The sequence below is a fragment of the Theropithecus gelada genome, chromosome 5 (genome assembly GCF_003255815.1).
Source record: "Theropithecus gelada isolate Dixy chromosome 5, Tgel_1.0, whole genome shotgun sequence".
Classification (NCBI taxonomy): Eukaryota; Metazoa; Chordata; class Mammalia; order Primates; family Cercopithecidae; genus Theropithecus; species Theropithecus gelada.
In genome coordinates, this window is record NC_037672.1 from 87,208,463 (window position 1) to 87,223,390 (window position 14,928).

The 14,928-nt window shown below is 39.3% G+C and overlaps 1 protein-coding gene across 4 annotated transcripts in view; it reads right to left on the reverse strand.

Annotated features, from left to right (window-relative positions):
* Positions 1-14,928, reverse strand: part of KIT (KIT proto-oncogene receptor tyrosine kinase) — an 83,365-nt gene that overhangs the window by 35,891 nt on the left and 32,546 nt on the right. For 3 of the 4 annotated variants that reach the window (XM_025385348.1, XM_025385346.1, XM_025385349.1), the window contains exons 2-5: positions 8,603-8,872; positions 5,771-6,052; positions 4,568-4,704; positions 888-1,056 (exon numbers count right to left, since the gene is read on the reverse strand). In XM_025385348.1, coding sequence (XP_025241133.1) covers positions 888-1,056; positions 4,568-4,704; positions 5,771-6,052; positions 8,603-8,872 — 858 coding nt within the window. Of the gene's footprint in view, positions 1-887; positions 1,060-4,567; positions 4,705-5,770; positions 6,053-8,602; positions 8,873-14,928 lie in introns of all 4 variants that reach the window. The other variant, XM_025385347.1, reaches the window with a different exon arrangement.

Consider the following 14,928-nt stretch of genomic DNA (forward strand, 5'->3'; position numbering starts at 1 on the left):
TTTTGCCACCCTAGAAGCATTTAATGAAAGTCAAGCACTAGGAACATGGCTGTACTAAAAAGACAGAAAAATGGATTAAATTCAAACAATACTCAAAAGGAAAAAAAATTGTAAACAAAGTAATTTAAAAATACTTATTAATCTCAGTAAATCAAAAGCATGAAGAAACTGACTATGCTCTGCTCTCTTTAACTAGAAAATAAATATTTAGTGAAATTTCTAGAGTAGAGAAGATAAGGCTAAACCAATTGTGCATACCAGATATGATGGGGCCCGGGGACAGATTACCATGTTGTAGTTTATGCTTTGTAGAACCAATGACCTGTGTCCCAATGTCACTCCTTCCTGAAGGTTTATGCTATTACCTTTATGCTTAGAGAACAGGTGAGATAAGGAGGTAGGGCATTCTAGGGAGGAATAGTCCAATTCAGTCCTTACTACAAGGAACTAGAGCTGATGAGTGGCAAAACAATAAATCAAGGGGCAGAGCCCCTACCAAAAGTTTCAGAGAAATACTTCAGGCTCTAAGCATTTGTGATCCTTGATAAATTCTACATCCGTTTCCAAACTCAAGTCATTCAGCGAGCACTAGCTTTTTTGAAAAACCTCAACTTTTGTTTGTTTGGTGGGGAAAGGAGGGTGGGGTGCACAGAGAATAATAGGTTTGAACAATTTTAGTAACAGCTTTCCACTTTCCTCCAATAAACTGGTAGAATTTGGTTTTGTGCTTTCATTGCAAGAGGCTACAATAATTTTCATTCATTCATTCAGTGATAACAAAATTCTAAGAATCTGTTCAACATTCCATTTACATAAAAAGGAAACTATCTAGTAATTTCTTCTTTCACTACTGCCAGTAATTTAAACATTCCCATAGAGGTATTTACCTACTACTTCCAAGGTTGTTGTGACATTTGCTGATCCAAAAGTATTATTGGCATAACACATGAACACTCCAGAATCATTAACTCTCGCTGAACTGATAGTCAACGTTGCCTGACGTTCATAATTGAAGTCACCGTGATGCCAGCTATTATATTTCTCCTGTAGTTTAGTCTGCTGGTTTCAGAAAAGGAGAAAAAAAAATAAAGATTACCATATAATTTATATTCAGAATCTTTCCTAGATAAATTAAAAATAGCAGCAATTAACTTCTCCATATTAGCTTTCATTATACACTACTTAAGTAAGAATAATAAAGCGTCATGACAAGTCTGTCATTGGAACACTTCATATTACAGGATTATATTGAAAGACAGTCATTATTAATGATTGGGAAAAAAATGAAAATTCATTTCTTAACCCTAGTATGTATAATTCCAAATTCTATGCAATGTTAAATTTTAAAAGTTGCTATATATGAAATATTATGGGATACTGATATTTTGTAATATGAGTCAACATATTTTTGTCATGTCCTGTTATATCTTTTTCTACTCTATGTCCCAACAACTGAGAGCAAACACACTGCTAATAACAATAATGTTCTATTTTGTTAAAATTTATTATTTGCAAGAATGAAAACAGAATCACAATATTAACAACTAGCTTGGAAACTCATCCTGCAGTTCTCACCCAGCAGAATCTTGTGAACCACTGATGGGAGTTTCAAGGTATAACAGACATCTAAGAACAAGGCCCAAATTATTTGAGCATGAGCTGAAAAGAAAAGGTTGTGCATTTACCCTTGTGATAACACCATCTCACTCATTATTTGTCTGCAGACGAGACATGGAGAGATTTCTCGTATTTAAAAAGTCATGGGGGAAACCATAACATAAGCTACAACAGCTTTCTGAAAAGATTAAAGAAAGTCAAATATAGCTTTCTGCATCTTCCAAATTTTCTGTAATGTACACACACTCCTATCACAATGAGAAAAAAAAAAAAAAAAACAACTAAGTAAAGTAAAAGGAGTTAATATTGACATGGAATGAGACCAAGAGTGATTCCTTGGCGAGGCTTTGGTAAACCTAATAAAGCATCTGACAGTATTATAAATCAGAAAAATCCTTCTGGAAAGGAGCGTGCCAGGATGTTCATACCCTCTGATCAACTCCAGCAAATTTAACTTGAGGAAATTGCACAACAGAAAATAAAAGCTCCAACATGTTGGTTGTGGTAAAAACTCAGAAACGACCTAAATGTATATCAAGTATAGCATTATGACTGTAAGAGAGGTGTTTACCTATTTAAAAAGCACAAATTGAATGTACCTTAAAATTGCAATCATGTGATAATATATATGCATAGGGGAAAAGATAAAAAAATATGAAAAAATGCAGACTATATAGCGTTTATAAGGACTAGACACTTGGGACTACTGAGCAGTTGAAATCTGGTAGTCCAAAGTAAGTTGTGCTGTAAATATAAAATATGTCCTGGATGTTGAAGCCTTAGTATTAAAAAAAATGTAAAACATCTCATTAATAATTTTTATGTTCATTACATTATGGAATAATATTTTGGACACACTGGGTCAAATAAAATATATTATTAAAATCAATTTTACCTTTTTTTTGGTAATGTGCCTACTAGAAAATTTAAAATTACATATAAGGTTCATATATTTCTATTACACAGCATTGCTATCTATGATGGTGGGATTATACCTATTTTTTAATGTTATTATGGTTGTACAAATATTTTTACATTGAAGTAACCACACATAAAAGTTGACTGCTGAAGCTGAATGTTTCAAACTTTTTAAAAAGAACAGAAACCTGCTTTGCTGTTAACTAATTGTGAGATCTTAGGTAAGTCAAGAGCATCACTAGGCTTGACTTTTGTTTCTAAAAGGGTATTTGGGAACAAAACTATCTTTAAAGACTTTTCCAGTGTGTAACACTTTGTAGATTTCCTACTACCCCCTTCTAAGAGAGTCTTCTAATAACTGGCAGAAATGTACCATTTCACAGCATAAGATCAATTGTCAAGAAGATGTAAAAGCAAGGTGAAGCAACATTTTCAAACTGGCTTTTCCCAGTTCATAGTTTTACAGACTTCTCTACAAAGGCAGAGTGACAATGGACAGATAACATACTAAAGTCTCGATTTAAGGTATCTTCCTTCTAGTTCTTTCAAGAGCCCAAGAGTCCACAGCAGAACTCAAACAGGAACACTGAACTTGTCAGCGCCCAAAGGAATAGTGCAGTCACAAGAGATGCAGCCTGAACATCCAAACCCAAAGCCCATAACTTAGGATACTGTCAAAGATTCTGATTATAAGTAAGTAAAAATGCGAGGGTTTAGAGGCATTAAGAAAGCTAACCAACCAAGATTAACAGTATTGAACAAACTCCAAGATTCCCCTGCGCTGAAACAAACAATGGCAACAATGCTAAAAAGTCATTTTACCCTAAATTACATTGTGAGTTAAACTTATTCCAAAGGGTCAGAATAAAATATTATGGATTTTTGAATAATTTGATAGTGCTAATAGTATTCCAAATTAAGCCAAAAGATATCAATAAAAGATTCATGGATGAAACTTGGCAGACAGCCATGAGCCCCATCTGCAAGTCACACATTACATATTGTTTGCACGTGATTTGGTTTTCCTTAACCCTTGGAGGTGCACACTGGGATTTCCCCAAAGAGCTCCTAACACTGAAGTCTTATCTACCAACACCAGTGGATTAATTGGGAATGGCATGCAGGGCTCCTGGGAAAAATGGTTCAGAACAAAACTGCCTGGGGCAATTTAATTTCTCATCTCAAAAAAGGGTAATGTTCAAGTTATACAGAGGCTCAAATGCACACCCAGTCTAAATTGTTCTCTCATCTGAAATCAAGGATTATAGAAAGCCAATTAATATGGGATTGTATTCTGTAAGGTTAGCCAAAAATCCATACCTAAGCTATTGTTTTTATTACATTATATGATACAAAAACTAAAATGTTTCTCTGAGTCATTGGTTTGAAAGAATAGTCTACAGTACAATCCATTCTTCCAGTCAATGGCAGGCTTCATTTAGCAAGATATCATCCATCACAGGTCTACATGAATATTATCACAATGTCTTTGCATTATGGTAATCACCATGGTTATTTGTTTAGCAAAGAGTTTTTTAAACAGGTATAAAATTGCCGATGTTGAATATGGGGCAGGAGGAGGAAGAGGAAGAGAAAGAAAATACAGTTTTCTGGTGAATATCTGAGACTGTCTATTCTTTTTAAGTATGGAAGTGGCAACGCTTTTCAATATTTTAAATAGCCTGGCCTAAACAGTATCAAAATAGTTTAAATCAAAGTATTCATGAAGTTAACCATGTTTTTTAAGTCCCTAACAGAGTTTTTCAAAGAAACAGCATGAAGTAATAACATGAATCTGAAGTTCCCTCAAGTTTCTCAAAATAAATGTATAAAATTAATTTGTTACTAATAATAAATGTATATATCTCCATGTGGAGGTATGAAAGGGGGAAATATGCAATCCCAACTCTCTCCCAGACAATCCACTACACTAATCGAGGTAGTTCCAGGACAGACCTTTCTTAAAGAGAAACCTTATCATCTCCCACAGAGACAGAACAATATGTTGAGAAGAATGAAGCAATTCACTCACCTGACTGTTTTCTCTTTTCCACGTTGAGTACACAGAACTAGACACATCTTTTATTGTGCATGTCACTGTGAATTCTTCCCCTTCCCTAAGAAGATAGCTTGCTTTGGAAACAGACACAACAGGCACAGCTTTGAAGGCTAGAATGAAAAGAAATGTGGCCCCTCAAATAATTTGTTGTATTATAGCATGAAATTTTGATTTACCATTTCTCCTCAAATGTGTACAGCTTACTTTGTCATCTTTTAAATAAAATACAAAGCATGGTGCTAACCTATCTGTACAACTTGCATATCTGAAGGTATCAGCAATTAAATCATGCCTCCTTCAAGTACGTTGAGTGAAAATAACAGAAATGCCCACTGTGAGATTATAATGCTTCTGGAAAATGCTTTTTCAAAACCAAGAGAAGCCCTAGCATAGGGAAGCTGCTTTAATCTTTACTTCAGACAACCTTGATGGTGTCATGAGGATGTGACCAACGACTACTTATATTCTTTCAAGCAAACAGGCATCTTTCTCATGCAAATCCTACCCTGCTCACTTCTGGAAATCCCAGGCTTTAAATAATCAAATTTTCCCTAATTTCAATAAGTATACTTTTTCAAAAGCCTTAGTAAAAACTGTACTCAATAGCTGAATGTCAGCTGGTGTTGAATTAGATGATCCCTGAGATTTAAAACCTAGATTATCTTCCAGCTAACGAAATATTCTACATAATGGCACAACAATAACTAGTTCCACAGTCAACTGGAATTTTCCTTCTCAGATCTCAAACAGTTTGAGAATGCATTGCAATTGATCAGCTGAAGGGAAAGCCAATTCACATGTCAATAGTAAATCAAAGAATGAATCATCTGCATGCTAATCTTTTCAACCAACACAACTGAAGCTGCCCAATGGGTTTCTCTTGGAAGGAATACTTGATGCAGTTATGAAACTTTGGGCTGACTTAAGTCAGTCCAGTCTAAATGCCAATCGATGGCAGATACATTCGCCTCTATGAGAGGCAGTTGTGGAACCGCCACACAGGGTCAGGACCATGAAATAAACAAACTCAAAAGCAGATGACATTTTTTGAAGCTGGGGGAACTATGAAGAGCCAGCTCCCTGACTGACTACACTAAGGTGGACCAACGAAAAGAGAAGTCTTCTTTAGATGAGTGAGTTCTCAACTCCCAGAAGCAGATAAGAAACAGCCAGTACCTGGCCTCACTTTCAGGATGAATTTGTCCGACAGCACTGACTTGCCCTCCTGGTCCGCGGAACAATGCAGACAGAGCCGATGGTAGGCGCGTTTCACACTTTTGATCATGATGCCAGCCTTGGGGTCAGGAACAAACCTCAAGTCCTTGGGAAGAGGCTTCCCCTGGCACCCCTTGAGGGAATAACTGGTCACTTCTGGGTCTGTGAGAGGACAGCGGACCAGTGTGTCATTGTCTTCTTTCCCATACAAGGAGCGGTCAACAAGGAAAAGCTTGGCAGGATCTGTAGAAGCGCATATCCAAAATTAGTAGTTGGAATGGCTGGTCACAGACACTGAAAACACTTTGTAAAAGATCTAATATGTTGCCTTTCATGACTAGTGGTGCAAATGGCTGCTTTTTTCTGTGTAAACAAAAGCAAAATTTATCCATCTAGTACTATTGAGAATTAACATTTATTAAACGCTTTCCATGTATCACACACTAAGCTTGGACACCATTACACTTAATCTCATTTAATCTTCAAATTGCCCCTCCCGTGATCAGCACTATCATTATTGCCATTTCATAGATGAAACTGCACCGTCATAAAAGCAACCCTCCTAAAGTGACATGACCTGGAAATGGCTGATTGGAACTCAAACCCAGGTCCAACAGAGAGCTCTTAAAACTTTGGGAAAAGTTTTGAGCTCTTAAAACTTTGGGAAAACTTTATTACAACTCCAGGGATCATCCGCCAAGAAGCCAGTGTGATCATTCCTAGTGAGAGCAGGAAAGGCTTCCTCCTTCTAACCCCTCGGTGCACGGCCCTTTCCAGGGTTTCCCGTCTCCAGAGTCTTTCGGATTCTAAAGAGAATCCAGAAAACTCTCACCAGGCCACCTAGTACCCATGATAGGTGAGCCTCACTCGATTCATATTCCTCTGAAGAAACATGCAAATGTAACTTCTGGAAATCAAATTATTTCAAATGCACAAGGTGAGCTTGTGAGTTTCAGGAATGCTGTGACAAATACCGTAGCCCGCCAGGACGCTTGTGAGTGAAAGTGAACACTATCAGTCTTTATGACAGGACACCAGGCACAGACTGGGAGTGGCTCAGGCTGACTGGGGCCTCACAGAAGCCAGACAAACCTAATTCCGTATACACAATATGCTGCCACCCTCTACAGTGTAATGATAATACAGATACATGTTTAGGCCCACAGATTACATTTAAAATCTGTTTTTAAACTGTCCTTTCCATCTGAAAATCAGGTGTTTCACAAACATGAACTTGACGTCATTGAAATAGGTTTGTGTTTTATCCTTAACCTTGACCAATTTTGAAAAAAAGTTTTCCAAGATAAATTACGCATCTCCCAGGCTTACTAATTTATTCTGCAAATAAATGACTTCATGATGGTTGAACTATGTATGGTCCCAGGCCATAGCTGGTTACTGTTCTTTCTACTCTTTGTAGGTCACTTGAGTCTAGCTCCTACAACGATGCTCCACCTTCCTTCATTGCCTTAACACAGATTACTTAAGTATTCAAACATCTTACATTTGTTATAATTAAGGATAGTTCCAAGACACAGAAGATGACTTTCCCTATGAAGAAAGTCTGTGAGCCCTGTTAGAGTGATTTAACTAATTCAACAGTTTTCCTCATTTACTCAACTGTCATGCTACTTCATCACCACCTGGAAACTGCAGAATGCCTTCCTGAATGTAAAGGACAGCACATGGGTTAGCTCAGCAATTACAGAAGCATGCCCTGAGGCGAAGTGGTGATTTACCAGGGTATATCTCTTTGCAGCTACCTACTTAGGAAAGAACAACTGATAAAGCGGAGAGGCACAGTCAAGCTTTAGAGTCAGCTTTATTCACTCCTGATGGAGCATGTTAGAATTTGTACCATCCGGGCTCCCTAACAATTATGTAAGGAAGACAAGACAGAATGGATCATCTTATCCAAATACTGTAGTAAGGAACTGAACTCAGGAGGCACCTACGATCTCCAATCTAGAATAAAAGTATCCATTATTCATTCATAATACCATGGATAAGGCCTCTCACTCTGGCCTGTTTCAAAGACAGCCCCAGTCTAGGGACACTGAGAACTAGAAAACAGGACTCTATTTCTCCTCCCGTCACTTGGATATGCCCCATAAACTGTCAGTGGATCAGTTTTTACATCAACTACAAGATACACTGCTGCCCAGCATGCCTATTCTTGACAAGCCTATTAAAATCATAGGCAAATCACTGAACTTGTCATAGGAAATGAGGCATAGAACTCCAACTACCATATTTATTTTTCTTTTGTTTATAAGAGGTCACAATGTTTTCTATGGATAACTCTACAAAGAACCCATGACAGACATGGGATGTTTAGCTGACCAAGTTATTTTTCTGAAATTTACTCCTTAAGAGTGGGCCACATCTTTTGAAGTGTCGGTCTGGTTAGGCCTTGAGAGGCCTTTGGTTCCCTGAAGTGTTTTCACTAAGTGGGAGTATCTAGTATCTCAAGGCATTAAAATGCAGCTCTCCCAAAGGGCCTAATTGATTCTCAAGGTTTACTCAAAGCACCAGCACAAATGGGCTAAACCTACTGTAATCTCATTAGGAAAAGTATCACAGTCCTGCAGTCCTCCAGCTGGGGTCATACCCAAAGCCACTATGTATCATATCAAAAGATGGGGGAGAACAGTAAAGAAACATGTGTTTTAGGCTTCCTAGACCCAGCCAGAAATATTTTATCTATGGCTCAGTGATCCATATGTCATCCAAAATTAAGAGCAGGATATTAAATTCTCGAAAGCACAGCATCGCAGAAAGCCAAGCATTTACCTCTAACAAACACATAAATGGAACTGCTTAAGCCATGTTTGTTGGTGCACGTGTATTTGCCGGTGTTGGTGGCCTCTGCCTTTTCTGTGATCCATTCATTCTGCTTATTCTCATTCGTTTCATCCAGGATCTCAAAAGTCCATTTGACAAAGCCTGGATCAATGCACAACAGCCTAATCTCGTTGCCCACGCGGACTATTAACTCTGATTTTGCTGGATGGATGGATGGTGGAGACGGTTCCCCTGGACTCACAGATGGTTGAGAAGAGCCTGCCAAGAAAAACAGAATCGTGTTGAGTATGATCGTCTTCCTTGGCGAAATAAAGCACTTCTTCCAATACTGAGTTCCATCTTCTGTGTACTCTACAATAAAAATAGGACAAAGCTGCCCTGCTATTTATGGTTGAAAAGAGAGTTCTGCCTAAAATTTCTTAAGTTCATCTGGAAAATTAAGTTATTTTCTCCAACCCTCAATGAATCCTGAGGGTCACATTTGGTCCCCAAGCCAGGACGTGCTGGATGCCACAGCCTTCTCTGGGTTAAACATACAACTGGGTCAAGTTTTCATTCTGAATATGGGCCATCTTCGCAGTGTGGCCATGCAGACACCTAGCTTAGAAACAACAGAAACAAAACCTCACACTATGGGGGGCGGGGAACTACTGGCCTGTCACTCTCTTTGGCAGAACGTACATGACCATGACATAGAATAGCTTTTCCTTAAAACTGTGTGAATTCAGTTATTTCTATATAATTCCCTTTACATGGCAATGTTCAGCAAAAGGAGAACCATTCACAAATCTCTAAATACTAAAGTAGAAAATGATACACCTGTTTTAACACCCAAATGCCTAAATAGGTTTCCTAGATAGGAAACTATTTAGTGTATAAAGATGCAAACTTTAGGCTCTGAATATGAAACCTGAACTCTAGAAATTTTACAACAACCAATTCATTCAGTCATGCATGCCGCCATGTAATCAAATACCTATTCATTATCATCTACAAAAGCACCATGATAGATGCTGGGGAAAAGTTCATGCTAGTGTGAGACATGATCCTCACATACATTTCAGGGTTTAAAGAACAAACTGCTGGCCAGGTGCCGTGGCTCATGCCTGTAATCCCAGCACTTTGGGAAGCTGAGGTGGGAAGACTGCTTGAGCTCAGGAGTTCGAGACCAGCCTGGGCAACACAGTGAGACCGCCCCCCCAACACATCTACAAAAACTAGAAAAAACATTAGCTGGACATGGTAGTGGGCACCTGTATTCCCAGCTACATGGGAGGCTGAGGCGGGAGATCACTTAAGCCCAGGAGGTCAAGGCTGCAGCAAACTGTGATTGCAACACTGCACTCCAGCCTGAGTGACAGAGTGAGACTCTGTCTCTCTAAAAAAAAAAAAAAAAAAAAAAAACAGAACAAACTACTGAAGTAAAACATAGCTATGAGATTTGCTGTCAATCTGAAGAAAAAGAAGAGGTGGGCTGCAGTGTAACCATATCATAACGGCAAAGGAGGAGAAGGAGAAGACGACAGCATGAAGAAAGGGCTGGCAGTGAAGTGAGCACAGAGCCTCTAGAGTCATTCAGAAACTGGCCTGGCTAAAAAACGGTACCTTGTGGAGCACGTGACAGGTGAGACTACATGGAGTGAAACCAGATCCACCAAGGGTTCTGAACTTCTGGGTGTAAATTCTGGGAATGTACCTGTAGATTCACTCCAGGTTTTTCAGCAGAGAAGTGACATGCACAGTGAGATCCCAGAGAATCAACTAGATTCAAAGAAGTGAGTGAAAAGTGCTAGTCGCAGGCAGAAGTAATGAGAACCTACAGTAAGGAATTCAGAATAAAGAGGAAAAGACACCATAGATTGTCAGAGGAAGGACATGTCAGTGGGATGAAAAAGCAAAAGGTTGAGTCAGGGAGGACCTCAGTGAGGAGGCAGAAGGCAAGGTCCCCAGGTGAGGTGGGCTGGGGCAGTGTGATAACAAGACTCCCTGGGGGCTCTCAGTGACCTCTTGCAGAATGGTGAGGGGAATGGTTCGGGGAACGGTTCATGCACATCAGATTTATGTCCCCTGCCACCATATGCAATGTTGCAGATGAGGACTGATCTGAGTGAGCCACACAAGTTCAGCATGGCTGAGGATAGGGGATGGGGGCATAGTCTGAGGGGAGGGGACGTGAGAGGTGTAATTTGCTCACAGGTACAACCTGGCTGGCAATGGGACTTCTCAGCAGTGGGTTGCTTATAACCTGGAATTCAGATGATGGTGGTCCAGTGACACCTTGTGAAGTTAAAAAACAAGATCAGATCATTAAAGAAACGGGTTTGAGGAACCAACCAAGCACTGATCTTAAAGGGATCTTCCAGCCAAGAGGGGGTAGGAAAGGGTCATGAGAGATTTAAGAAAAAGAACCACCAGGAAGAAAGGGGAGAGAGGCTAAGTGGCAAAGAAGTCAATGCAGTACAAAGTTTCAAAGAGAGGGTGGTGGCTCTAAGGGCAGATGCCACAGTAAGATGGCAGGAAATGAACAAAAGACCCCTAATCTGGTTACAAAGAGACCGCTGGAAATTCTAAAGTACAATTTCAGTTGAGTGGGAAGTGTCATTTGCTCCAGGGTTACAGGCTGCAAATGCAGAGCTCTCCCTTGGGTAGTTCTGGCAGTATAAGATGGAAATAGAGATCTGTAGCCGAACCAGGCTTAAAGGTAAAGAAAACAGGAGACCTCCTCACATGTGAGATAGAAAGAAGAGCACTATGGGTAGGGACAGACTGAAGGTGCTTTATAGGAGGGTGGAAATTGCTTCCTGCAGGTGTGTGTATAGATGACCAGTCTCAATTCCTGTTTGTTAGCCAAATATTGCCTGTGGTGGCATCCACCGTAGCCCCATTATGTCAAGCAAAGTACACCCCAGATCAAAAGACAATAAGGCCAATTATAAACACTAAATATTATTAGGCACCAACAACGTGATAAAGGCTATAGAGTGAGACGTTGAGTCTGCTAGGTGCAGCATCTAAATGTGGCAGCAAGAATATGGACACGCAGTGGCCAGGATTATTTTCAGAGTTGTACAGAGCACTAAATAATAAAAACAGAGGCAGCAATAAATAGAGACGTTATTTCTATTATTTATTCCTTTTAAAAAAGGAACAGTTCCCAATGAATGTGCATGATATTGATAGCAAATTTGACCCAGTAATTCTTAAAGATTTATACTGCAATCTATTTCAATCAATTCCATTTTCTCATGGGTTGATCTGATGGATATAGATAATTACAATCCAGTCAAGGAAACATCCTTGACTTCCTGAGACACACCAGGCCAATGCAGCTAAGTCTAGCTGTGTGACACAGGCAAATCACCCTAACTCTGTGTCCAACTTTCCACACCTGGAAAATGAGGATAAAAATATCCTCATCTCATAGAATTCTTCTGAGAATCAGGTGAAGTAACACATGCAAGGAGATTAAAACAGGACTGGACAGTTTTTAATACATGCTATCATAGAAAAGCAGGAAAGCCTTTCAGCATACCAAAAGTGAGAGCTTGGCTCTTGAGTTAGGACTGTCTAGACTTGCATCTGGACTCTGATACTAAGTGCGTAACCCTGGGGCAAGTTCCTACTCAACTCTGCCCTCAGTTTCTCATCTGTAAAGTGGGGATAGTAACAGTACTTATTTTATAAGGCTGTTATGTAAAGCTCTTAGAACTATGCTTGGGTACATGGAAAACACATAATGTCAGGCACACTTATTCCAGAAATGGAACTTCTTATTGGCCCTCCAAATCAGTCCAGACTCACCCACTTCCTATGTATGGGACGAGTTCCCATCATCTGCCAAACACGTTCCTACCTGACTTCCCCATCTCGGGCAGCACATCCTAGCATTCTTTCCTTCAGAGCCTCCTCCACACACCCTGTATCCCTTCCATTCCTGCTGTCCTACCCGAGACCAGCCAACTACTTCACAGAGCTAACATCCTCTCCTAAAAGACTCCTCGCCAGCCACCACCCACCCCACCCCAACTCATCCTCCCTCAAAGCTGAGGTCCAGCCTAAAACAATATCCTTTTTTTTTAAAAAAAAAAAAAAACAACTCCACCCCCAGCCTCAAAACCACAACAGAGGCAGCAGCAGCTAACAGTAGCAGCTCTTACAACTTTAAAGGAACTGCTATGGGGTGAACTTCTAGCTGTTTTCCCTAGACCAAACCTGCCTCTCCTTAGGCTGACTGGCTAAAGATCCTGAGAACATTCTTCATCCATTGTCATGCCCATCATTCTTTCTGCCTGTGTCCCTTGGACACGTCTTATCTTGTGTAAAGCCTTGCTGATGACAGCCTCTTCATGGATGTTGTTCCCTAGCCACTCCATGTCCCGATAACCTGTCCTCACTAAATCTCACCAACAAAGGCAGTCCATCACTCATTTGCCTTGTACTGATGTTCAACTGTATCCATATCTCCTACACCCACTCCAAGGTCTTAGATCCTGCAGGTAAGGATCCTAAATCTTACTTTTCCCTCTAGCACAGTAATACAAACATTCTCTTCAATCCTGAACATATGAAAAAACAAAGAGAGGACAGGCTCCTAAACACCCAGTCCCTATAACAGATGTCAACAGTCTACAGATCTATCCCCAAAAGATGACCCATGTCAATTCTGCTGCTCCACCAAGAAAAGCCTGGCTTCATTAAATCAAAAAGCCATGCATACCTCCAAATAGGGCCCTCTAAATTCAAGATCATGAGTTCATGCTTCACTTCTAGAGTTTTAAAAAATAATTAATTGCCACCAGAAGTATTCAGGGTTTTATTTTCAAAATAAATGATTTATAAACTCACATTATAAAATGAAAATAGGGCTTTTATTAGGGTGGGACTGCAATGTTTATTCTCTTTTTTAAATTGTGTTTAATATTGTTATAGTAGTCTCACAATTGTTAAAAACTGTAAAGATTTGTTTAAAAGAGTAGAGCTTCATATTAAGAGAATGCCTTTCAAAAAGGTATTCCAACTTAGCTTTGAAATTGCTCTGAAATTCCAAATTTTGAAAAGTGTGTGGTAGACAGCAAGTTGTTAACAAATGTTTGTTGAATTGTGTTTTATCTGCATCAGGACTTTTTGCATTAGCAAATGTACTTCCCCAATTACGTTTGGCTGAGGCTAATATTAAGGTTTGTTTTCTGTTCCCTGAACATGTGTTAATTAATGAACCCAAAAAAAGGATAGATGGCAAAACCCAACACTCTGGAGACCAGCTAGTACTATAAGGAATGATGGCTCTAAGCTAGGAACTCCAGAAACCATTCCATAAATACTTATTCAGTAAATACAGGTACTTGGTAAGTGCTGAACCTAGAAAATGGCCTTTGCTTTCAAAGAGCTTTAAGGAGGAAGGGGACACTTAAGAACAGTCAACAATGCAAGATTTTAGTGATAGTTCAAAAAAAAAGAAATGCCAACAAACCCTCTGCTTATAACCTCTTCAGATACTTGCTATGTCTCCCTCATCACTAGTAGTATAAAATTCAACCAAAATAACTGAAAGCAGAAACTCAAACCCGTACTTGTACACCAATGTTCCCAGCAGTATTATTTACCATAGCCAAAAGGTGGAAACAACCCAAATGTGGTCCAATAACTTATGAATGGATAAAGTGTGGTATATACATACAATGGAATATTACTCAGCCAAAAAAAAAAAGTAGCACTCCATACATGCCGCACATGAATGAACCTTGCTAACCCTATGCTAGGTCAAATGTGCCAGACACAAAGGCATATTGTATGATACCAGTTATATGACGTACCTAGGATAGGCTAATTCACAGAGACAGAAAGTAGAACAGGTTACCAAGGTGTGGGGAGGGAGTACAGAGGGGGATGGACAGTTATTATTTAATAAGTTTCTGTTTGGGATATGAAGAAGTTCTGGAAATGGTTAGTGGTGATGGTTACACAACATTGTGAAGATACTTGGTGACACACAGAATTGGGACACTTAAAAATAGTACATCCTAAGTTACATGTATTTTACCGCAATTAACTTTTTTAAAACTCAACAATTCTTTAATGCCCAGCTAAACCTAAAACTTGCCTCAGGTATCTGGACGCTTTTTTTTTATCTCATCACACTGGCCTCTATTATTAGCCTCTGTGAACCCCTCAATGTTGTTTTAAATCATGTCATTAAAAAATTAATTGCTTCACTATTTTTATTTAGTTTTTCTATACAGTTGAGCTTATACTAAATAAGCATTGGCAGGGGAAGGTCTTTTAACTCTCTGAGCGGAAAGACCTAGCTCTTATTT